The sequence below is a fragment of the Lygodium microphyllum genome, chromosome 2 (assembly GCF_053477565.2).
Source record: "Lygodium microphyllum isolate KBCC chromosome 2, Lygodium_microphyllum_v1.1.10, whole genome shotgun sequence".
Classification (NCBI taxonomy): domain Eukaryota; kingdom Viridiplantae; phylum Streptophyta; class Polypodiopsida; order Schizaeales; family Lygodiaceae; genus Lygodium; species Lygodium microphyllum.
In genome coordinates, this window is record NC_141136.1 from 34,942,343 (window position 1) to 34,969,221 (window position 26,879).

Here is a 26,879-nt window from a genome sequence, read left to right on the forward strand (position 1 = left end):
ACGATGACCATATGGAGTGTGCTGAAACATCTGATGCAAGCAACAATGTTCCTGTACCAGACATAGTTTCGTGCGTTCTCAACGTACGGATGAATGTCCGTAAAATCTAAGACATGCCAAAGACGAAGTCAGTTTGATTTGCCCTCAAGCATGTCAAATGACACAACAATTGTGTTGTATCCCTAAAGCTCATGCATCGGTTGGATACAATTAAGAAGAAAATGAAGAGTTTAATCAAACTTCAAAGAGCTTCAATCTCCTTTTGCCAGAACTTTGGTGTGAATCATCATACGAGTTCATCGTCCAATGCATAGTTCTCTTAACATATCTAATTCCTTCAAGACTTTTTGGACAAATCCTCCAATAGATATGTCATTCTATTGCTGGGTTTGAGAAATTTCATGTGATTTGGACTTATGTATCCCTCACGACAATGACGTAATATGCTATTTCAATTTATATTCTTGCCTATGTGAGATTACATCGTTACCTATGTGAAATTATAATCTTTATCATAGTATAGACTATAATAACATTTCAAAAAACTTCTCATTTGTACATACTAATATCAAAGTACATTTTTCTTTTTATCTCATGTTTTTCTCAACAATGGTACTTCCAACACATTCTATGCCTAGAGATCGCGTATTACGTGCACGTAGGGAAATGCTCAAAATTACTAGATATAAGCGTAGGCACGTTGCAAGAGTTAGGACTGAATTACATGTTCGTGACCATGCAAGAGATATACATGAACAACATCATGCAAATGGAAACAATATGGATGTTCAAATCCCAAATCAACTATATCAAACCAATCAATTTCGCACTGCATCTTGCTCTGTTGCTCATGATTTGGTATCCTTTCAGGTTTAGATGTCTACCACAACTCGACAATACAATCCTAATGGTGGCTTGAGTGTGCGTAGGCAAATGCTTAATGTTACGAGAGATGAACGTAGGCACATGGCAAGAGTTAGAACAGAATTACAACAACTGCATCATGCTACCATAGATAGAGATAGATACAATGGAATCCAAGCTACAAGTGTCCAAATTCTAGTTGCACCATTGTTGTCGTTGGAAGTTCAGCCACCTCCTATTCGTCAAGAAGACAATGCAACTATCCACAATATAGATGTTGAGACGTTGGATAACCATGAATTGCTACCCTTCGGAGTGGGGGTACATAGCACAAGTCGACAAAGAAATGGAAACACAAATAATCCAGATGGTGGATTAAGAAATTGTAGGCAAATGCTTGATGCTACTAGAGCTGAACGTAGACACAGGGCAAGAGCAAGAACGCAATTACAACAATTGCATCGTAGTACAAAAAATACAATTGATATAAGTGTTCAAATGCCTGGTGCACCATTACTGTCCTTAGATGTTCAATTTCCTTGCGTTATTCAAGAAGAGAATGAAGCTATCCATAATGCAGGTGCAAGTACTAAGATGGTACATGACCAGTACAGGATTCAAGCTCCTATATTTCTACCTCAAAATGGTGGATTTTGTTCAATTCTCCATGACATGCCACCTAATTTGGATATTCATCCATCAGTAACAATTTTGCTCTTCCAAAAACCAAATTTGCATGCAATTGGTACCCTTTGCAAGGTTTGTCACCATTGCATGGCTAAGTTGTGGCATGGTGAAACTAAAACAATGCGTACAACTTCGATTGGAAAGCATTGCTGTAGAGAAGGGAAGGTAATTTTACCACCTCTACAGCAGCCACCACAACCTCTATGTAATTTGCTTGATGGCATACATCCACAAAGTAGAGAGTTCAAAAAAAATATACGTGCTTATAATAGCGCATTGGCTTTTGTTTCAATGGGTGCAAAAATTGATGAGCTTTTGCCTCAAAATGGAAATGGTTATACTTTTCGAGTTCATGGATCAATATATCACCGAATAGGTTCCCTATTGCCAAGTGAGGATGGACAACAAATACCAAAGTTTGCACAACTTTATATTTATGGCACTGGTCATGAGTTATTGAATTGCATGGGGGTTTTACCTGGGCTTTTGCCAGACTTACTACAAGAGCTTCAACAAATGATGCATGATCACAATGCTTACGCACAGGCCTTTATAGCAATTGGTGCAAGCTTGCAACACAATCCATTAGTAGAAATAAGAATGTCCATTTTTCAAAATCGATCCACCTCTAGATGATATTCAGTTCCCACTGCAAGTGAGGTTGCTGCGATCATGCCTGGACAAGGTGATGATGATACACTTGATCATCGTAGCATTCAAGTTTGCACACGACAAGGCCATTTGATTTATATTTCTAACTTACACAAAGCATATATACCATTGTTATATATTCTTCTTTTTCCAAATGGAGAGGATGGATGGCATACTAAAGTTCCATATGCATTTATGGATGCTCATATTAATGCCAATAATCTTGTAAATAAAGATTGTGTCACTCAAATGCAGTATTACGCTTTTCGACTTCAGATTCGAGATGATACTAATGCATGTCTTTTGCGTGGTGATCGCTTGCTACAACAATATATTGTCGATGCTTATTGTAGCATTCAACAATGTAGATTGGCTTGGTGTCGTCGTAATCAAGCAACATTGCGAGTTGAAATGTATAGGGGATTGGCTGATATGGTCAATGGTTCAGATGCAGTTGATACTAATATCGCTGGGATTGGTGTGGGCAGGAGAATAGTATTGCCATCTAGCTTTACAGGTGGACCAAGATTCATGTACCAATTATATCAAGATGCTATGGCAATTGTGCATAGCAAAGGGAAACCTGATTTGTTTATCACCATGACATGCAATCCTAAGTGGTCTAAAATTACAGATGCTTTGTTGCCTGGGAAAACTGCACATGATCGACCAGATTTAACTGCTAGAGTTTTTCATTTGAAACATAAGGACATGATGCAGTCGATAGTGAAAAAGGAGTTGTTTGGTAAAGTTGCTGGCCGTCATAGAATTCCAAATTGCCTCATTCACATACGCTCTTGATATTAGAACCATGCTTTAAGCCACTAGAAGCACGTCATTATGATAGACTAGTGTGCGTTGAGCTACCTAATAAGGAAAGGTTTTCAGATTTGTATCGAATTATTGCTAAATGTAACATACATGGTCCATGTGGTGAGTTCAATTTGCATGGTGGACGGAAAGTGTATAAAGGATTATCCAAAAAAGTTTATACATACAACTACAGTTGATAAAATTGGTTATCCTTTATACAGACGTCGAGAGGATGGAAGGACTCATAATGCTAATGGTAACCTCTTGGATAACTGATGGATAGTGCCTTACAATCCTTATTTGAGTTTCAAGTATAGTGCTCACATAAATGTTGAGGTTTGCTCGACAATTGCAGCTGTCAAATATTTGTATAAATATGTATATAAGGGCCATGATCAAGATTTACAAGTACGTGTGGTTCCAGATCCAATGATATTGACACAGAAAATATTGATACACAAAATATTGATGAGATTGAGAGGTACTTAGATGCACAATATATTTCAGCTTCTGAAGCATGTTGGCGAATATTTGAATTCAAACTTCATGATGAGAAACCCGATATTCAATGATTGCAAATACATTTACCTGAAGAGAATATTGTTTCCTTTCATGACTCTGATAACATTTGTGATGTGGTGCAAAATGAAAATGCTCAAAAAACAACTCTCACAGAATGGTTTACATGCAATCGTTTGCACCTTGATGCTAACACAGTCCTCTATCAAGACTTTCCAATGTTTTGGGTTTGGAATGCACACAAAAAAATGTGGACAAAGAGAAAGCAAGGAAACACATGTGGTCGAATATACTTTGTTTCACCTACATGTGGAGAAAAATACTATTTGTGCCTACTACTCACTGTATGCAAGGGGTGCACATCCTTTGAGAATGGCATACGGTTGATAATGTGGTATATTCAACTTTTAAGGAGGCTTGAATTGCAAAAGGAATGTTGGAAACAGATGATGAATGGCAAATGTGTTTGCATGAAGGTGCATTGATGCAAACCGGTACTCAATTAAGAAATTTGTTTGCATCCATCTTGGTATTTTTTTTGCCTGCCCGACCTGGGGCTCTATGGGAAGAGTTCTTAGTTCCGCTGAGAGAGAGGATATAAAACATCGACTCTCCTTGCAAAATAGGCGAAATGTTGATATGTAAGATGAGGCCAATAATAATGCGTTGATGCATATTCAAAAACTTTTAGATCAACATGGACGCAATTTGGCAGAGTATCATGGATTGCCTGAGGTGACAATGCAAGAGTACACAAATCCTTTGATCCTTGATGAACAACTATATCATAAGGTAGAACAAGAGAATACCTTCTTAACAATGCAAGCTATGTTGAATGATGGACAAAGAAATTGTTATATGGCAATAATGAATGCTATTGATAGTGGTTTGGGTAAGCCATTTTTCTTAGATGGCCCAGGCGGTTCTAGGAAAACATTCCTATACAAATGTTTGCTTGCAAAGCTTCGCAGTCAAGGTCGCATTGTCATCGCTACAGCATCCTCTGGTATTGCTGCATTGCTTTTACCACATGGTCGTACTGCCCATTCAAAGTTCAAAATTCCATTGCAAACAAATAATAATTCTACATGCAATATACCTGTTCAAAGTCACCTTGCAGCAATGTTAAAAGAGGCAAGTCTTATTTTGTGGGATGAAGCTCCTATGTTGCATCGCAATACCTTTGAGGCACTGGGCAGAACTTTAAAGGATATAATGCAGTGTGATATGCCATTTGGTGGTAAAGTTATTCTACTAGGTGGAGATTTTAGGCAAATATTACATGTTGTACCAAAGGGTACCCGTGAGGATATTGTCGATGCTGCTATATGTTGTTCCAATTTGTGGCAATATTTCAATGTTTTGAAACTTACACAAAATATGCGGGTCGCATCAGATCAGGATCAGTTTGTTGCATGGTTGCAAGACATTGGAGATGGAAAAGATTTGACACATACTAATAATATATTGCAAATTCCACCTGCATTGTTGTTAAAGAAAGGATCTATACAAGACTTGATCAATTTTGTCTATCGTGAAATGAATTGTGTAATTGATTACAAAACGTTCTTTAGTGAACGTGCCATTCTTGCACCTCGAAACAATGATGTGGAAATGATAAAAAATCATGCATTGCAGCTGATGCTGGGAGAGGTTAAACAATACTACAGTGCTGATTATGTGGATGGAACTAAGGAGAACTCATTCCTCTATTCTATGGAATATCTAAATTCCCTTGACCTCGGTGGAGGTATTCCTCCTCGTATCTTGCTGCTCAAAGTAAATTCTCCAATAATATTGCTCAGGAACTTGAATCCTTCTAAAGGTTCATGCAATGTTACTAGGCTGGTATGTAAGGCTTTCAATAACAAGGTCACTGTTGCAGAGATAATTACAGGGACCAATATTGGTGACAGAGTTTTTATCCCAAGGATAACTTTCATCCCAACTACATTGGAACTTCCTTTCTCAATGAAATGCTTGCAATTCCCAACCCGTTTGGCTTTTGCAATGACAATCAACAAATCTCAAGGCCAGACGTTATCATGTTTGGGGATATATCTAAAAACCCCAGTCTTTACTCATGGTCAACTCTATGTTGCTTTCTCAAGAGTAAAGTCTCCGAACAAATTGAAAGTCTTGATTGATGAGAAAGAGGACATGGTAAATGGTACCATCAATATTGTATATAAAGAAGTTTTATAGAAAGTATTGTAACCTCGATTTTTTCAAAAGTGTAATCTTTGTTCTCTCATATTATATTTGCATAATATTTTTATTTCAATACAATGAAAACCTTTTTTTCTTCTTTGTTCACATATCTATAAAATGTAGTGTTGTACTTTCTTATGCTCTTTTTCAGTATTAAGTTCTTCGTCGATGAAAAGCAAGTTTGACTTATTTTCTCTGATTTAATGCTTTAATGTTTTAATCATATCTCTCGTGTATGGATAGATATTCATGATTTTATGTAGAGTTAAACGTATGTTTGTTTTACTATATGAGAACATAGTGTTTAAATTATTTCTACCATAAAAAGTTATTTGAACTTTCTATCATAAGTGTAATGTTTTTTTCTCATATTATATTTGCATAATATTTTTGGTGCAATATCATCAAAGTTTATTTATTCTTTTTTTATCAGATATTTTCAGGAAATAAACTATTTTACTGTCTCTTGTTCTTTTTAAGTATTAAGATCTTCAAAGAAAAGTAAGTTTAACTTTTTTCCTTTAACAAAAAATGAAATGTTTTAATCTCTCATGCTCTTTTGAAATATTATATTCCTTGAATAAAACCATGTTTGACTTATTTTCTATGAAATTTTATTTACATTTATACAAAAGTAAGTTTCGAGAAATTATCATGTATAAAGTTCTTTTATACAATATGCATTACAAACTCTTTTTCTCTTCTAAATTGGTCTTCTAATTTCAATGTTGTAAAGTTTTTTTTTCCTTTTTTAAAATTTGATCAATATTACTAATTTTTATGTTTTCTAAATTTTATTAATAGATGGCCCAAACAGTGTTCGAATATTATCGTGCCTCTCCTTATTATCAAATGAGACTTCAAGAAGCATTGCGAACTATTGCTACGGATGATATTATCCATAGAACTTTGGCTAGGGTAATCGAAAGATTACCCAATGATGGATTTACTAATGGAAACACTCCTTTATATGTAGAAATTTTATATTTTGGATGGATCCAATGCTACTATGTTGGACAAACAGATGTTGAGTACTTCATATCTCGGTCCCACACTAGACACATACTGAATGACTGGAGTAAATGGGAGTTTCAAGATTTATCATGTTTTGTAACTTTGCATCAGTTCCATCCAAATTCCGTCGACTGCTCTATTAATGTTAGAGCCAATCATATCACGTCCCCAGGTAATACTTACTCACCATTTTCATTAATGTTTTGCTTTATAAATGTAATATTGTTATTTCTAAAGTCTTTTTTTTTTCATTTTTAGATGTTGCAGCACAATTTGGGGCGAGGTGTGTCACAGCTTCGCCCACATATGTTCCCCATGCTAGATCCACTGTTGATAATTCATCTAAGAAGAGAAAGCTTTCTTTTCAATAGTTGTTTTTCGACAATACAACTATCTTTTTGAAAACATTATATACTTTCTTTTCCATTTACTTGTTGTTATAGTTGGAATTCTTTTAGTGATATTTAAAAATCACTTTTGCTTCAGTTATCTTTTCCAATTATTATGGTTGAGATAATCAATGTTATTGTATTGAATTGTTAGATTTTATAATGAAGTTTAAAAATTGCAAGACTATTTGATTCATTACTAAGTGGAAGAATGTGTGAACAAATTAAAACATTGGTGCTTCACATTTTGGCGCGAAGCGCCGGGAGAAAGTTGGTGCGTAGTGCTAGCCCCGGCGCGAAGAGCACTGGGCTGAGTCTAGGCGCGGAGCGCCTAGTGTAGAGTGATGGATAAGTCATTAACTTGCCATCAAGCAATTATGGCTTTCATGTCCTCCATGTGTGGAATTGTTAGGCCACAACATTGAACAATGCACTTATGAGGAAGGTGACATGAGTAGTACAGGTGGTAGTCAAGAGATGCAGTAGGAGTGGTGTTTCAATATGGACAGATAACAATGGCACATAATTTAGGTGCAAGTGGAATGTTAACCTTGACCTTGGACACCTTCTCCCTTTCTATATAAGCCCATGACATAAAGAAGAGTGAAAAGGGAGAGTCCTTGCTCGATGTGGTTATACCAACCTTTGGGGTTTTCTGGAGTAGTTGGTGCAACTTGTCTTGGATATGGCCAGGACTATTATTATCCTAAGGCTGCACATTTATGTTTTGTTGTGGTTGCCATGACTCTAGCAAGGCCAACTACATTTGCATCGAGAGGGGGATCATTTGCTCAAGGGATGGATATGCGATAAAATTGGAAAAGGCATTATTACACCTAACATGCAAGAATTTTCGAGTGGGGAAGGAGATGCCGTGGAGGTTGGCGATGCATGCAAATATATCTATCCGAGTTCCTAATACCATATACCATCCAAGCATCGAATATATGGCCGTGGAGGACGTCTCATCGAATATATGGCCCATGTGAGGTGTTAATTAGACCTATCCCCATATGCCTATCAAGTTATCAATGATGTAATGAAACCCACTTGCACATGCCCATGAAAGAGACTCTTTCTCTCATTCTAATAGATACTCTTTATCAATGTCGTGAATATGATTCTATTTTGCATCCAGCTTATTATGCCTATTTTGCTCTTCCTTTTTATATGCACACATCATGAGCACCTTGAGGTACCACCCTTCGTAGCCAAGCTCTCGAGTTCATGAACATGTTCGACCAGAATTCCAACATGGTATTGCACCATGCAATCCATATGGAGATACATCTTGCACACTTAGTTCAATAGTTCATAGAAAGGAGAGTGAAACATGCCATGTGGAGGTTAAAGAATGGGATAGGTCATGATCATGATGGCCTCATAGTAGAAGACTTTGCACATGCTTGCAATATCCTAGCACTAAGGTGGGCTCATATTTTCAACAGAGCAATTTGTGAGGGATTCCACGTGTCTTTTACCTCTCTCTTTTTAAGATGAGAGATACACTTCATTGTATGTTTCAGAGCCCTATCTCGGATATATTAATATACTCTTTCTTGCTTGCATTTTCTCCTATATTCTCTTCTACATTCTCTCCTACATTTTCCTCCTTCCTACCTACCACATTGATTATGAGAGAGAAAGGCTGAAAAGGCTATTTTACTTTTATCAAAGTTTTTTTTGTTCAAAGCCTTAAAAATTCTAATTGAGACAATAAAGCTATAATAGTGTGGAAAACAACATCTTTACAAAAGTGAATCTTTCCACTAGTCATTCTAAAAATTACTTGCTTAAGCATGTGCTTGGATTCTCTTTCCCAGCATTAAGCATAATCATCCATACTTGGCCTCTCACTTGGAGGATTAGTTGTTTTAAAGCTCAAGTTTGGAAGATCTACATTGACTTAAATACTTTTTTCATCACGATATTTTGTTGTAGTCACACTACAAGAAAAACCCTATGGAATTCATACTATTGAGCACAATCAATCTTGACTTTTCTTGGACTTCTATAGTGGAAACACAACAAATGACAAAGTCATGGAAAAAGACTATCAATATTTTGTGATGGTTAGGTCTATACTTGGCCAATTCCTCTATTCATGTAATCCTAGAATACACTTCCAAATGAATCTTTGATTGTGTCTATGTTAGCTTTTGTTTTCCATATATAAAAATACTTCGTAATCCAAGATTTTTTGAGAGAACCATGAAAGTCCAAAAAAATTTAGATGTTAACCTAATTGGAAGAGAGAACCAAGATACTCCTTCCATTTCAAATGTTCTATTTTAATTTGATTTAGGGAGTGAGTGCCAATCTAGCCAACTATATATTTTCCTAGCATGTTTTTGATCTAATGAGGTATTGACATATGACCCTTCAAACAGGCCCATATGAACCCTCCCCTATTCTGTGGAAATAGGGAGATGTATTTATTGCCATGTGAGGTGTTAGTTGGACCTACCCCCATGTAAAACTGAAGTCATCAATGATGTAATCAAATCCACTTGTGTATGCATATAAAAGAGGCTCTTTCACTCATTGTATACACACGCTCAATCAACATGAATATCATTCTATTTATCATTTATCTTGTGTATGTCTCTCTCTTTTCATTTACACATATATTTTCACCCACACATATCATGAGCACCTTGAGGTACCATCCTTCATAGCCAAGCTCTCAATCTTATAAATAGATTTGACCAAAAATCCAACACCAAACAAGTACATGCCCTTCCCAAAGGATGAACAACATTAGATGCATACTGCTACTCTAAACCTACCATATATAGATGAAGATAAATTTAGGTAGCCTAATGCCAAGTTGAATACTAATAATTCAATGGCATGTGTATTGATACATAAGGTCATAGTATACTCAAGCCTAGAGTTTGTAAGAAGTTAGACTCGCAATATGCCCCTACTAATCCTAAACATCGCATGGAAGACCATTAAAGATGTCTAACTAATAGCTCTTAATCTTGAGCATGAGCCCATAATACCATTGCTTACCTAAGAGTCGAGTAAATTGTAAAGAAAGAATGCATCATGGGCATTCCCATTAACGAAGGCACAAACCATTATACCCTTACAATGATTGTGGCAACTAATGCAAACACCAATCCATTCGAAAAGCCCGTATTTACTCAATACCTTTCTATATGCTATCTAGCTACAAAGATAATGATAATGATGACCATTGAAACTAAAAATTAATTACTCAATACTTTTCTATATGCTATCTAGTCATGAAGATGTTGGAAAAGAAGCCTCAATTGGCAAACATTTCAAGCTACAAACAAGATGCAATGTGGATAATGCTACAAAAAGAGTCCATCTCATCCTACCAAGTGTGAGAATCATCGTGACTTTTAGTTGGGGCAACCTAGTCGAGTAGAAGGGTCATTCATAGCAACCTAGAATACCCTCTAGCAATGGAGAATAACAACTGATTAGAACCTTGTAAGATGCTCAAAGGAAGAACTTAAAACCAATCAACAAGTGAATTGGCAACAGTTGTACAAGATACCAAAGTATCCAAAATCAATGGTCATCTATAATCCAAAGAGCCTACCCCAAAAATGAATCTACCAATAACACAGGGAAAAGATACTTCAAAATGACATGATTCCTCACGTCCCACAATTGACCTCTCAACTAGTGATAGAGTTACAAAATAGACAAATGTGCTTCAACTATACTTGGAAAGAACTCATATAAATGTTTATGCAACCTTCCCTCTCCTTACAATCTTCTTCACGATTCCCTTTTCCTTAGCATCGATAACATTTCTCATCCCTCAATTATGACAATTATCTTTGCTACAATGACTCACGAGACATTGCACTTTCATGTTGCAATAAGTTCTTCCTTATACCTTGATATATTATAACCTTGCAATGCAAGTAATTTCTTATCTATGTCCATGTTTTCCTTTCCTCAAATTTATATTTTTTCTTTCTGTTACTCTCTTTTGCTTCAAACCATGTGTGACATATTTTTGTGTCATAAAATGATTGTTCTTACATGGCCTTCGTCGAATTGATTGCATTCAAGATGTCTCTACTAGTTTATGTGTTTGTTCCTAAACCAACAAAGATTTAATGAGATATTAGAAGCATGATTAAAAACCTTGGGCCTCAAGGTGCTTATAGAGTCAAAAAATTGAAGTGGTAATAGAGTTCATGTATGAAGTAGCATGTAACTTAAGTGGATTGGATGAAGGAGGATGGCCAATGCTTGACAATTGCAAGGTAAAGCAAAAGAGAGTCTATTAGCCAATAGTTGATACCCACAAGGATGAGGGGACAAAGAATAAAGCAAAGCGATGGTCTATTTGCCCAACCTATGAAGAGTAGTGAGGATCGAGATTGAAGTGTTGCATTATTCTTGGTTTTGTTGGGCAGAGTCGAGGCGTGCATGTGCATGGTTGAGTTGGTCTCTTTCCCTTACAGAGTTTCTAGCCGATTGATTGATTTCGGTTGAGGCAATCCATCTACCCCCCTATTGCTTGCTCTACTTGCTTGACGTATCAGCTCTCTGCACGGGCAGCCAAATCGCCCTCTTCTTCCTCTCAATCGATTCTTGTTTGAAGCGATATATTCTTCATTGCCATAGTCGTGATACCTTCCTCTTGTAATAAACCCAGCAGTAAATGCCCTGAGATTCAACCGTCTTGGCCACCTCTTGCTTGTCGAATACAACCTCAAAAACCCTCCTTCCCCCATAATATATCTGGTTGACAAATCCTCCATCTTTAAGGATGGCATTGGACCAAGTCGCAACTTCCACTGCGTTAGGAGGATGCCCAATAAACGTATCTACTCCAATCCCATGTTTTCATGTTAGAATTGTATCTTCCTACTGGAATATAATCTTGATTTGCCTTTGTCAATACGACATCTGTAAAACTAGCTTTGATTCTCACTTCTTATGGATTATGGTTACTTTCAGCCTTCTTGTAGAAGGCAGGTAAGCCTATAACAATCCAGAATTATAGATAAGATCTTATGTTTTTAGACTATTCATGTTCTACACATTTGGTTCATAGATTACAACCCAAGCGGCTATCTAAGTCTAGACATTTGGCAGGCAAGTCTGTACCGCTATACTGAAAATTGCTGCAGTTCATGCTATCACAAAATCGATGGTTGTAAATTATTACAAGTTAGCAGTATTACTGCAACAGGCATTAACAGCAGCAGTAGGTCTAGCAACAGATATGGCAGGTAGAATCTGAAAGCAACAGAGAAGGTACTTGCAGTGGTGCAGCACTTAGATTATTGCAGCAGGCAGGCAGCATCTACAACAGAAATTACAGGAGGCTGAACTAATGTCCTTTCCTTTGGAATATACAGTAAATTAAATGCTCGACAAAATCCCCATTGAGCAGATCTGTAAGTCTGTAGCAAGCAAAAGCAGAAACTGACAGCAGCGCATTTATGGTTTAAACTCCAAGTGTTGCAAGGAGAAGGCTTCAGAATCAAAGTAGTGATTTCAGCAACACACACACAGAAGTGGGTTTGACTTGTCAGAAATCTCAAAGGATTCTTGGTAGAAGGTCCTCTCATGAACCATGATCGATTGAGTCTAATTGTGGGCCCTCATTGAGCAGAAAAGGTAGGGATTTTTGTGTCAAGATTGTGGGAGAGAAGGAAGGAGTCTCACTTGTAGCTTTCTTGCTTGCACAATGGGGGAATACACACAAGGGTGGAGGCTGAAAACAGTTTTCCTCTTCTTAGTTGTGTAAGCCAAAAGAACTCTCATACAAAGAAATAGAAGAACCCTATATATGGGTCTCAAACCAAACTCAACTAACTAAGGTGGCATACTAACTGAGCCACGAACTAGAGTAGATAAGGATAGCTGTCATGTAGCTATTATTCATGGGCGGTGTACCAACCGCATCTGCAACTGATAAGTCGGTGACATAAATGCACAACGGTCACCCTGGCATATCACGAGTGGAGCTCGATATCTCAACATTTTGCTCTGGGCAAGGGCTTCTCCCATTTCACAGATTCCAGGCCTCATACTCTCGAAAGTTGGACCACTTTTTTGTGTTTCTTTCATTAAGAGGGGGTTTCTCTTCTCTCAGATTTGAAGTAATCTCTGTTTACATGCCCTCTTATGCTTCCAAGCCACTGTAAGCGTTCTTCAAAGCATCTACTTCCCTCTGATGCAGTGGGCTGTTTCTTCAGAACTTTACATGTGCTCAATTCCATTGTGCCAAGTTCATGCCTAATTCAGCTTGTTGTATATTCCATCAACTAGGACAGATATCAAAACTTCAGAATAGCTAACTCAGGCTTGCAGGTCTAATACACTGTTTGTGATCAGCCTCTTCTGGCTCCATGATCTTCTATGTTGTTCCGGAGAAGAATGCAAATAACAACCTTAAGTCTGTAGAAATTTACTACAAAAATCAGCAGCTGGATTAGGTGGTTGTTGACAGAGAAACTACTGTTATAACCAGCATACTTCATTTGGGTCTGCTTCCTTTTGGACAACAAGTTGGATCTGGAAAAATTATTCCTTTTTCAATAAGATTGTTGCCCTTCTCAAAAACCTGAATGGCATATTATCAATGAAATGCACGTTGATTTATCACAATGGGAGACTTTTTGGAAGTCCAGGATCGTATTTTCTTATGTACAGTCTTTTAACCTAGGAAAGCAAGTCTTTTGAGAATCAGGGAACCCATCAGACCTGGTTGTAGCAGAAATTTAGAGTAACTTGTCTAATTTATGCTGATTATGCTATCATAGGTCTGACTTGAAGCATTGATGTTTTGAGCTAAAGTCACCTTTTGTTCAACTTCTATTTATCTACTGTAAGTGCTCAGTATAGGGATGGCAATCCCTCTGGGCACATGCCAGTGGAGTTTAGAGTCAGAGGCAAATTTGTACTGTGGATGGTTGAACGATTTACTGTTGTTGCTCATTTTCTCAGTCCTGTCTAATGCTCTGAGTATTGTCCATCATATAATGTTTGTCAGTGGATTGGCTTAAGCTCTAAAAATTTATCTAATCGTTTGGTCATATGGTATTTGTAGCCTGCCTCCGGCATTCAGGTCTTATTGGTAGAGGAGCTTTTTCAGTTGAGCAATACCTTTTAATAGCATAGGGTTGGCAGGGGGAAGAAGGGGTGGTATCACTGCAATTCGTTTTGTATGAATCAAGGATTCTCTACACTAGTCTACCCTCTTATTGTCTGCACGTTGAGCTATGCCAGAGGCCCTTACCCTTGATCCTCACATAACACACCCGCCAACACACTCACCTCACACACATGCATACACATGGTGATTTTATTAGTTTCTGTAATTTGCCAGCAAATCAACTTTGTGAGAGAGAGAGAGAGAGGGAGAGAGACAAAATCAACCAATATATCACACGCTTTTACTATTTTCACCCAATGCTGCAAATCTCTACATTTCATCATGATTGCTACTTTTGGAAACAAGTTCACACTATCTATAGTCTCATGTTATATGTTGTGCCTTGTGTTGACATCAGTATCTCCAGGTCGTTCCAAGTCTAGATGGTTATATCCCATTAGAATCACCACTGATAGCAAAGAGTATATCTCCATAGACTGCTTGCACTCTTTGTATTACAAATAAGATGGAGCCAAAGGAGCGCACATGGTCTTTTGATTCCTTGCCTATGACAAAATATTAGGTCAATGTTAATATCTTTTGAAAACAAGCCTAGGTCCCTCCCTATTCCAATTTCCTCATAAAAAGAATTCTGAAAATCCACACGCATGCCTATCATTGCAGTGGATTAGACTAATGTACCCTGCTGGTCCTAAAAAGGGAACACCTTATCATGAGCAAGCTTAAACTACAGATGAGCATACAATGTATGACACTTGACAGCAATCACAACAAAACATTTTGGTTGGTCCAAGAGCTTGCACTTAAAAGCATTGGTTGCCCTAATTTGAATGACTTGTCTAATCAACCAACCTATAGCAACCATGCCAACAGATTTATCCACCTCTAGACTTGCGAACCAACCAATGATGACTCTGGACATTTTGACATTTCTTACTGATCAAATGCATTGTGATCCGAGCTAACTTTCAAACACTCCAATCAACTTAGCTAAAACCCCATGAATAAGAACAACTTGTCCAAGGTAAGAAATTATTGCACTCCAATCAACTAAGCTAAAACTCCATGAATAAGAACAACTTCTCCAAGGTCAGAAATTGTTGGGCGATGTACCATTGAGGCATGTCAAGCTCCAAGAAAGACTGATTAAAACTAAGAGATGAGTTTTCCAACAAAACTCTATACGATTCCACTGGGTTGCATTTAAATCCTGAGCACTTGAATTAAACTTATAGCAAGAGAAGCATTCTCCATCAACTCATTCAAGACATGCATTTGCACATCTAACCTCTAAACACAAACACAAACACAGCATAATTAGCAGACTAACCTTCTTGGCTCTCTCTACATGCATACTATGCATACAGAGAGCAGTAAATCACATCACTATTTGACACAATGTTCATATCAATAGCTACCCATTTCAAGAAACAAGATTGTCAATGCTACACAAGATGACCATTGTTCCACAAACTCAACCAGAGGTAGCTTGCAGCATTAAGTGTAGGGTTCACCAAAGATCAATCAAGATAGAAGAGCATAAATTAGTTCACAGGTCATTTGTGCTTGTAGCACCCATGCTTTTCAGACCATTACAAAGAGAACATTTTCTCATCTTATGGAGGAAATGAAAGCATGCATGTGCCTGTCCACTTATCCGTACAAGATTAAATAAAGGGTGGCCTACAGTTCAAAGGCAAACCCGAACTTGAACATTTTAATGACGATGATTTTCACATGCATGTGAAAACCTTGTACAGTGATGAAAAATTTACATGTTTCTTCCTGATCGCTGATGTGAACCATCCACATCAGGAACGCTTTTCAGACCCTATTTTGGGTGTGCTTTCGATGGATTGAATACAGGATGTCTTAAATATAACCTCAGGCCAAATGTGGCTATTAAATTCTGTACAACTTAATCCTGTCATTTTGTCTAGGTGGAAGAACCACCAACATTCATTCAACAACAGTAACAACTGCAGAAGCATAACTGACACTGCTGTCTCGCATGCCTTTGCAATGACTAGATTGCTCATACTGCACGAATTCTATTTTAAACTTTGTGGAACAATGTTTTGTCATCTGGAAAATGACACCAAAGATTAGCATTCAAAATCCTACAGCCATTACATACAAACAAATACTGCTGAATGCTAGACTAATGATGCACAAACCCTCTTTGACAAGAAAGCCCTTACATGTAAAAAGACTGATATTGGATGCCGGCCACAAATAGTGTTATCATACTCCAGAAGATAATCTTTGAATGCCTCTGGATTACCAGTTTCAATTATCCTCATACCACTTTGGTCAAGAGCTTCAATTGATTTGTATATTGGGCCCTGCTTTTTATCATAGTAAGTATAGTTGAACCTGCAAAGCCAAACTAACACATTTCAGATAAAGCTATGAAAATCAGATTTCTCAAACCACATTTATCCAAGTATTACCTAAGTCCCCAGTGGCAAAAATCTGATGAAACGCTGAAAAAATTTGCTGGATTGTCCAGATATTTGGCAAGCAGCTTTCCATATGCTGCTTCACTTTCAGATGAAAGAGCTCCGACAAGAATGGGAACTACCTTCACAGCCCGCCTTTATCAAAGGTTTTAGCACTGATTCTGATGTAAAAATGTTTTCAACACATCTAGGTAGGACAGTTATGCTTTCATTTGCCTAAGACATTACCCTTTGAAAATTTTTGCAAGATACGGCAAATGCATCTCCATACTGTGTTCTGCTTCATCTACGTGTAACTCCATATCTTCAAACTTGCCAGTAGCTCTGAGCTCCTCATAAACTACAAGATGTGTTTAAAAACTGTTACAATTTACAGGAGACATGATTCAGACACAAGCTAGCTTTTAAGATGAGAAATGTATTGGTCTGAGATCAGCCACATGTCTGGGTAGAAAATGCTGGCTCTAAACTTATGTTCCAAGAGATCATTTGCATCCACTGTGTGACACATCCAGAATGTTAAAACAGATAGAATGTGAACATGACATTAATCTTGCCGATTTGCAAGAGTTTCCATGACAACAAAACTCTTCCAAACAAAATAAAATGCTCCTTTTCATATACTCAGTGTGCCAGGGATTTGATTTTTTGTGTGTGTGTGTGTGTGTGTGTGTGTGGTTGGTGTTTGGGGAAGGGGAGGGAGGAATAAAATTGAATTAGCATTCTCAGGATACTCAAATGCATATGGGACAAAAGCACAGCACAGCATCAAGATTGCAATCTACTTACAGTGTGCCTAATGGCATTGGCTACAAGTACAGAGTACTTATTATATGCTACAAATAAATGTCTGTACCCTCTAAAATAAACTGCCCATATCCCTTTCTACCCTGGCAACTTTAACCTTGGCTGATTTTGCTTTCTTCTCCTTGCGTTGTGTTGGATTACTCAAAACCTCAATCTTCTCTTTTCTATCTTGGTCTCTAAGGATGGCATGTTTACTTTTTGTTTCAATCATATTCGGATTCCTGGTATTTATATAGGGAAGAACTTTGAGTCGATCCTCTTTACATTTCTCTAGCCTGGGAATGTACCATTTGATTGCATCTACCTGAGCCGTCCTTCGAAAAAACAATCAACCAGAACATAGCATGAGAGAGAGAGAGAGAGAGAGAGAGAGAGAGAGAGAGAGCTCAGCAGCAAAGGCCCAGGCTCATGCAAGAAAATCTCGTCAAAGCTCCTGATTCTCTGAGTAGCTACTGTGCTTTGTATTTACCAATCATCCATGCTTTGTATCTACCAGTTATCCATGCTTTGTATCTGACAGTCTAACTCTGGAGTGCATCCTGTGCTCCTATGTTGTTGTACCTGGTCCATGTATGGTTGTCTAGAACTGCCCTGTTGATTGTAATCTGGGGTTTTTTTTGTAAGAAATATAATTACCCGTTATGGCATTGTCCACCCTTTCCAGGATTTTTTCTGAGCATTACTCACATTTTTACCAAATGCTAGTCAACCATATTTTTGGCCCCAAATTTTAGGTCGGCCAAATTCAGGGATATTTGGCTATTTTTAGCCTCCCCCACTCAATTGGCGGATCATTCGTTTCATCTTCCTCCTTCCCTGGTAGGTGCACGCTCCAACTCCGTCATCTTCCTCTGTATTTGGTGCTACCATCATCATCAACTTGATCCGGTGCCCTCATTAATGTTGTGGGCTACGTGCAAGGATTGATCAATCTCCTTCCACTTTCCTGTTTGTATCAGCATTCTTTCTTGTTCAGTGCAGATTTCATTCTTCTTTTCTTGCAGTCTCTCTCTGTTCCTTCGTCTCTATGTTTCCGTTTCTTTCCGTTGTGCGCTCTCACATGGTATCAAAGCATGGTATCATTGTTTGAGAGAGACACAGAGTGCTTGATTCTTGCAGAGGAAGCCATCCACATCTGCGTTTTGCTGAAAACGCAGCTTTCTTTTTTAAGGCTACGGCTTTTTTGTGCAAGCAACAATATTTCTCCCCCAGGCGGACCCTCTACATCAACTTCCTTGTGATCCTATAGTCGTTTCCTCCTATTTCAAGGTTGTCTACTGCCAAAACGCAAATTTCTTGTGGGTTTCTTATAGGATTTTAAAGATGTCTTACCACCAATTTCACAGCATTGATGATATAGATGATGGGCTTCCTTAGCACTCCTCTGAACAGTGGTGAGATTATCACGAGGGTCGTGAAGAATGGAGGTCACCTAGCCCATTTGTTCGGGAACCCTCTCCTCCCCGTTCTCTCCATGTCTCACAAAAGGCCCATTCTATTGGCCTTCATATGCCATTCATGGCACCCTCTATACAGGTCCCTATACTCCTTTACCAAAAGAGGACCAACTTGATAGTTCAAATTACTCACTTTGGTTGTGCAAGATGGAGTGTATCCTTGATACCTTAGATCCTTGGGAATTTGTTACCCACCCTATTCCCCATCCAATGGAGGATCCCACCATTGGATCATCAATGAATTGTGTGGCCTTATGGGATCAGCTCAACTCTAGAGCATCTTTATGAGCTTACAAGATTCTGTCCTACTACATATGTACTTGGCTCAACTCTAGAGCACAATCTTTCCTCTGTATGAGCTTACAAGATTCTGTCCAAGTGCACGTACACGGGTTGTAAAAAGCAACGGAAGTGTGGACAAAGCTTGCTTCTTTGTACCATCAAAAGACATTTACCCACTAGATTACTCTCGAGAAGAAATAACACATGCTCGCTGTTGATGATTCTCCTTCCATGAATAATCATATTAACAGGTTGGAGGATATGCGGGATGACCTTGCATCCCTTGGCAAGATGATCTCTTCAAAGGATATGGCTATGATTCTTTTGACTCAGCTACCATCTCCCCGGTTTGATGTCTTCTACATCAACCTTCTTACATCGAAAACCCATGAAAAGCTTCTATGGGAGGAGCTTGCCCCACTTATTTTGGAGCATGACGAGTGCACCAAAGAGGTTGCCCGTGGATCCACCTCCACTAAAGCTTCTATTGCATGTTCGGGAGGGGTAAAGAAGAAGAAAGCGAAGTCAAAGGCTACAAGACAAGAGACTTCTTCATGCTCTTAATCCAATTCGAAGAAGCCTACATGCCCATATTGTGGCAAGGGGGACACATCCAAAGGAGAAATGTTGGAAGAAGTACCCTCACTTTCGTCCGAGAGCAAAGGATGGAGCTAAAACATCTGAGCCTTCTACCTCTACTCCAGCAGTTACCCATGAGTCAATGTTTCTTCATATTGTTAAGTTGGAGGAGCCTTCTTCTTTGGTTGCCTTGTCTTTTGAGAGGCCTTGGCTCGTTGATAGAGGAGCTTCTTGTCATATGACTCCACGAGGTGATTTGTTGCAAAATCTACACCCTTCTAAGTGTTCAATCACTATATGTGACATTGTATTGATGCCTATTCGTAGTGTTAATACTCTACCTTTGTTTCCCAACCGTGCTTCGAGCTCCCTTTCACAAGCCCTTTATGTTTCGGACTTGGGATTTCCACTCCTCTCAGTTTATGGCCTTACTAGGCTTGGTACCTAGGTTATCTTCATTGAGCAGGCCGTTTGTATTAAGGATTCTTCTACAAGGGCTATTAAAGCGACACGTTGGCAATAGAGCGCATTTGACAAGCTCCATTCCTCTTCTCTCATGCAGGGTCCTCGAAGGCAATTGTCTATTGCTACACGTCCTCCCACTTGTGCACCACCTATTCCACAAGCTCCTTCCTATCCCCCATCCCCTCCTTCAATGGTTCCCTCATAGCCCAGGGGACATCTTAGTGATGCAGCTCTGGATTCCCTGGCCCCTATTGTTTCAGAGGGGGTTTCCCAAGATCATGAGGAGTCTCTTCGTCAGTAGTCTACATCGACCAATTTCATCGACATTGGCATTTCTCTTGCCACCCCAAGATCTGTTTCTTCCTTGGCCTTCCACCACCTTTGCATCCACATAATTATGTGCTCCCTCTCTCCTTACACAATACTCTCACCCATACTTCACGTACCTACCTCCTACCCAAAGATAATATCCACACAGACACTTGGAGATGCAAAGGAGGGTATGTTTCTTCCTTGGCCTTCCACCACCTCTGCATGCACACAATTATGTGCTCCCTCTCTCCTTACACAATACTCTCACCCATACTTCACGTACCTACCTCCTACCCAAAGATAATATCCACACAGACACATGGAGATGCAAAGGGGGTGACTAACCAATGTGCATAAATCTGAAGAGCTTACATAGCAATTTGCAAAGCATTCTTGACCACATGCCCATCAGATCTGCCAAATATCAGAAAGTTCCTAAGGAACTGGCTTTGTGCATCTTAGATAATAGTAATCAGTGAAAAAGGTGTCCCTTGTATCACTTCACAGATGAAACAGATCTTGCACAGCCTAGGAAGAGAGTGCTTTGAAAGGTCGTTAAGTTTCAATAGATATGATTAGGCAGCTGAAAGTACAGAAAAGGGTAACCAAACATCACAAACATCCAAATTTTCATCTAAACAAACATAGTATTAGCATGGTATCCCCATTTCCATCAGTGGGCACGTCTTAGCATTATCTTTGAGCCATTTTGCCCTCAAAACCGCTGCACAAATAATGTGTACATCATCATTTCACAAATTATGAGGATATCTTATTAAATCGAATATGCTAGTTGCTTTCCTAGTGCATCAGGCCGGAAAAGCTGGCCACCGGTGACAGGTGTAACCTGTGCAGCTCTGGAGACTGGAATATGGAGGCTGAGCCTTAACAGCAACTCTACCGTTCTGCTAGTACACATGCACTCTCAAGACTTAGAAGCCAGGTCTTGAACTTAATCATTGTGAGATTGAGAAGAGATGCACCATCACTGCAAATATTGCCACCTAGCAAATATTTGTGGAATATGCCACATTTTTTGTAACAATCTTGGTCACCCATATTTCAAGCTTACATGTTAAGTGATTGGCTCTCTAATACTAGGAAAATGCATCATGCATGTGCATAGATACTTCATCCCTCCCCCATTGCCATCAGTGAGCACTTATCAGCTTTATCCTGGAGCATTCTGCCCTCAAAGCCACTGCGCAAAAAAGTTGTGCATCATCATTTGACAAATCATGGGAATACCCAAAACCCCACCCCAAAAAAAAAAGAGAGAGAGAGAACGTGAAGTAGAAGTATGATCAACAGAACCTGCAATACTAGGTGATAGCTTGCAGCAAACAGAAGGCCTTGAGAAATAAGATGACATTGTGATTACCTTCAAGATCAATAGGTAAATCTCCCAGTGGGGTTTTATAGGTTGATGCTTTTGATAATGCGCACTTGCATGTGTAATAATGATGCGATGGACCCAAAAGAAACACACGCAATCTGTTTAACAAGCAGCAATTGGTCACGTGATCACAGCTTGTATGTCCCAAACCAAATCTAATCTATAAGAGATAGAAGATGTATATGCGATCTTGATCTGAAAATCATACATGCTTTGAGGATCAATGTTTGCAAATGCGAATGCAGCACATCTCCCTGAGTAGCGATAACCTGCATGTCTGCACATAGTCAAAGATTTGAGAGCCACAAACTATGGATTGTGTCCATTAGCCCAAAAACAGTCCATATACAAATTAGACTTCAAAAAGATGGCTTGTGTCCATTACCCTTGAACAGGACACATACAAATTAGACGACAAATTACGCTTGAACAGGACACGTGCAAATTAGACCAGCTTGGGTTCCATTACCGCAGAACAGGACACATACAAACTAGATTGTAAAATCATGCTTAAACAGGACACACACAGATTAAACCAGCGGGGGTCCAATACCATAGAACAGGGCATATATAAATTAGATTACAAATTTACATTTACGCCCATTTTCCCATTCTCACGTATTGCTCACAGAAGGGAGGAAAAAAAGCGTTTCTTGCAGGGGCGCTCACTGAAACAATTCAGACTTGAACTTACAGGGCAGAACAGACATTGATATCCATGAGACTAAAGCTTGGTACTGAATATAATCAGAATTATCTTCTAACAATCATGTCAATGCGAAAGTATTATTTTGAGCTCATAGGCATCAACAAGAGTAACGAATTGATCTCACGGAGCAATCACGGCCCTTGCATTCGAAGATTTCGATCTGCCGCATCCCTCCAGCCACTTGTCCAGCTCTTTTCCGAGCTCGGTACCTGAAATGTGATGATGGGAACACCATCAAAGACTCGTTTTTGCAGGGAAAAAAACGGATCCAAGACCGAGAATTCATGGTCGGAGTTGATATGGTGGATTCTTAAGAAAACAGGGGACTCTTTTTTTCCCCTGAGAAAGAGAGCACCAGACAAGGCAACCCACCGTCTCCGGTGTACCAAGACCCTGCGTGCGATGCCCTTCTGTCCATGCCTCTCTCTCTCTCTCTCTCTCTCTCTCTCTCTCTCTCTCTCTCTTTACTCTGTTTTCTGCAGAATAACCTTCAGCAACGCAAACATTGAACTTTTTAACCTGCAAAAGCAAAACGCGAAATGCCCCTATCGTTTGTGGAAATTTCACAAATTACAAAATATCCTTTTATTTTTGTTACCCTCTCTCGTTTTTTTTATTTGGGTTTTTTTTTTTTAATAAGACTTGAACATTGAAAGATACAAAGCAAGCCTAATAGAGTAAAGGGCCCAAGTGTAGAACATCTAAGCTTTCCCATGGTAGATTATTCCTTGGCGACACATAATCTGATCTAAGCTTATGAATGGGTTCATAAAGACCAGGGAAAGCTTCGAGAGAAGTTGTGTGATTCACAATAGCCTATTATTGAGATGGATGATGGCAAAAATCACAATAGCCTATTATTGAGATGGATGGCAAAAATCAAAAGATAATGGAAATTTTTGAGGGGCCAAAAGCTTAACATGCAAGGGCATTGACATCACAAGTGTTAGTATTAGTAATTAGTAATAGAATTATGTGAGGAAGAACGAGAAACAACCACATTAGCTTTTTCAAGCCATTGCAAGATGTGAGCTATTCAACAATTGGGTCACCATTAATCTTCATAGAACCCCTACTAGTGTTCATGATATGTTTCATACTTGGGGACTATTCTACAATTGGCCTCTCTACCCTATTTCAAGGTTGCAACACCCATCAAAGGGGTTTTACCCTTTGAGTGAAGGGTTAACAATATAGTAAAATGGTTATGTGCCCTTCAAATGGCATTAAGAAGAAAAGGGGAGCTCTTATAACGCCTTCCAAATGAAAAGTTGGGAAACACTTCAAATTTGAGGCCTCATAAAAGGCTCGAACCCCTCTTGGGATGTATCTAAGATTTGATCAAAATTATGCACCCAATTACACATCCACATGCTCAAAACACTTTGATAACATTTTTAAAGAGAAGTCACCAACAAAGCTTCCTTAAAGATAACATCCACATGCCAACAAAAAAAGACAATGTCTCGAAGATGTTTCCATTGGTAATCGCATGGGCGATGCAGTAGTCCTACCTCTCTCTTTACTACCTGCATTGGAACAAAAATCACAATATAAGTACGTGGAACAACAACGTTACACTAAAACGGATCATAATTGAGACAAAGACGAAGCACCACAAAAAGAATTTCTATAAGAGACCTAGTCAAAATGAAGCCACAAAAGCCAAGCATAAGGCATCGATGTGTTTCCAAGTACCATAGGCAAATGGCCGATGCCAACAAAAAAAGACAATGTCTCCAAGACGCCTAATGGAAAGAAAGCTTCCTTTTCTTTGAGGAATCATTAACAAAATCCTCCTTTTTTAGCAAAATATGTGAAGGCGAAGCAGGGAATGATCCCACAGTTTCTATTGGTAATCTCATGGGCAATGCAACGGTCCTACCTCTCTCTTTACCACCTGCATTGGAACAAAAATTACAATATAAGTACGTGGAACAACTAACAAAGATCATTCCATCCCAACAATAATAATACATGGTCGAACATTTGTGAACCACTTCGTAGGTACTGACAAACATTGATACAGTGTCACAAAACAACCCAAATCCTTGAACCCATACTTGAACCAATGCCTCGGTATCTTATCAGTATGAGCGTTGAAATCTCTTCTTATGGTCAACCTCGTACATATGCACCCGAAAACATTGCGTGTATCCACAACGTACAACTTCAATAAAAAATGGGAGCTTGATGTCGATATTAACATCATCATATATATGCTTGGTGACCCTTGCAAGTGTCCTTTTTATGATATCATTAGGAGCTACAGTGAGTAACGTGCATTGTAGCTCCTTTTGATAGTCAAAAGGTGGGTAATAGTGCCACTCTAGGATATGCATCTACAAAAGTTAAATAAATAGTGAAATATAAAAAAAATATACTTCCAAGAGAGTATACACCAACCAAACAGGGCACAGAGAGCAATTCACATATATGCAAAACCAGCATCCCTGCTTGGTCGTCAATAACTACATCTCCACAAAAAAAACAACTGAGAGTAATTCATATATATGCAAAACCAGTGTCCCTACATGGTCGTCAATAACTACATCTCCGCAAAGAAAGCAATGCATATTACTGCACCTTTCAAAGAACATCTTTGTATACAATGTTTGTGGTCATATCCCCATCCTCTTCACCCCATAGCACTTTCACACCATGCGAAGATTTTACCCTTGAAAATGCAACATACAGCTGACCATGTGTAAATACCGGTGCCTTTAGATAAAGCCCAACAATGAACAAAGTCTGCCCCTGTGACTTGTTGATTGTCATAGCGAATGCCAACCGGATGGGAAACTATCTCCGCTTCATAGTAAATGGCAATTGTGTAGCATTCGAAACAAAAGTAATCCGGAGAATAAAAACTCGTTCGCCCACATTTTTCCCTATTATTATCTGAGCATCTATCACTTTCCTATTGAAAGCTCTACATATCAATCGCATACCATTACACATACCCCTTCCTGGATTTAGGTTTCTAAGAAGAATAATAGGTGCATTTATCTTTCGCAGCAATAAATGAGAAGAAAATCCACCTTCAAGGTCCAATGTATTTAAATACTCAACAGAGTACAAAAATGAGTTGTCGGTCTTTGCAATTGAATATGCACTATAATACTGCCTAACCTCCCCTGGCATTAGTTGCAATGCACGATCATTCAAAGTAGCCACCTCTGTATTTCGCGAGGCAAGTATAGCCCGCTCACTAAAATACGATGTGTAGTCACTCACTTTGGATACGTCACTGTAGACACTATCAATCAGTGTTTTGATAGACTGCCCTTTTAATACTATGCTAGGTGGAACACACAACTTATCACAACTTTCTATAACACCCACTCCATCCCCTATTCCTTGAATCCAACAGATGAACCCATTGTCCACCACACTACTAGTTGTCAACACTTGCATATTGCCAGATAGCCTTAGCACCCTTATGTAACGCCACAAATCAGAGTAACACAATGCAGCATTAACAATATCCTCACGTGTTCCCTTTACCACAACCGGCAAGACCTATCTAAAATCCCCCCCAAACAAAACAACTTTTCCACCATTTGGCTTATCACAGCTCATACATCTCTTAGAGTTCTATCAACTGCTTCGAAGGCATATCGATGGGTCATAGGAGCCTCATCCCACAAAAGAAGGCTCGTTTGTCTCAATAACTGAGCAAGGTCACTTTGAATAGGAATATTGCAAGTGGATCGATTATTTAATTCTACTGGGATTTTAAACCGCGAGTGAGCTGTACGACCACCTGGCAAAAGCAAGGCAGCAATGCCACATGATGATGTTGCCAGCGCTATACGACCGCCACTGCGCACCTTCACAAATAAACATTTGTATAGGAAAGTCTTCCCAAACCCACCAGGACCATCCAAAATGAATACATCCCTAGTATTTGTATCAACAGCATCCATGATTGCACTAAAGGCAATTCTTTGTCCTTCATTCAACATTCCCTCCATGGATTCAGAAACCCTATGTTGTTCTGATATGTTGTATGCATATTCATCTTGCAAAAGAGGGTTAGCATGCAGTTGTGAGTTTGGTCGATGAGGTTCAGGCAACCCATCAAAATCACAGAGTCTTTGTCCTACATGACGTAAAATGCCTTGCAGATGCAA

General features: G+C 38.9%; 2 protein-coding genes across 2 annotated transcripts; both read right to left on the reverse strand.

Moving 5' to 3' along the window:
• Positions 1-15,941: 15,941 nt before the first annotated feature.
• LOC148039596 (AmmeMemoRadiSam system protein B) lies at positions 15,942-23,272 on the reverse strand. The gene is made up of 8 exons (XM_087692108.1): positions 23,116-23,272; positions 22,868-22,952; positions 22,243-22,311; positions 22,020-22,132; positions 16,965-17,076; positions 16,728-16,871; positions 16,476-16,650; positions 15,942-16,359 (listed from the first exon to the last, which is right to left on the reverse strand). The coding sequence occupies exons 1-8, from the start codon at positions 23,159-23,161 to the stop codon at positions 16,234-16,236; spliced, it is 870 nt and encodes a 289-aa protein (XP_087548234.1). The 5' UTR covers positions 23,162-23,272; the 3' UTR covers positions 15,942-16,233.
• A 3,049-nt stretch (positions 23,273-26,321) lies between these two features.
• LOC148039597 (uncharacterized) lies at positions 26,322-26,672 on the reverse strand. Its single transcript, XM_087661721.1, has one exon. It carries the CDS (start codon positions 26,670-26,672, stop codon positions 26,322-26,324), a length of 351 nt encoding a protein of 116 aa, XP_087517847.1.
• Between the last annotated feature and the right edge of the window lie 207 nt (positions 26,673-26,879).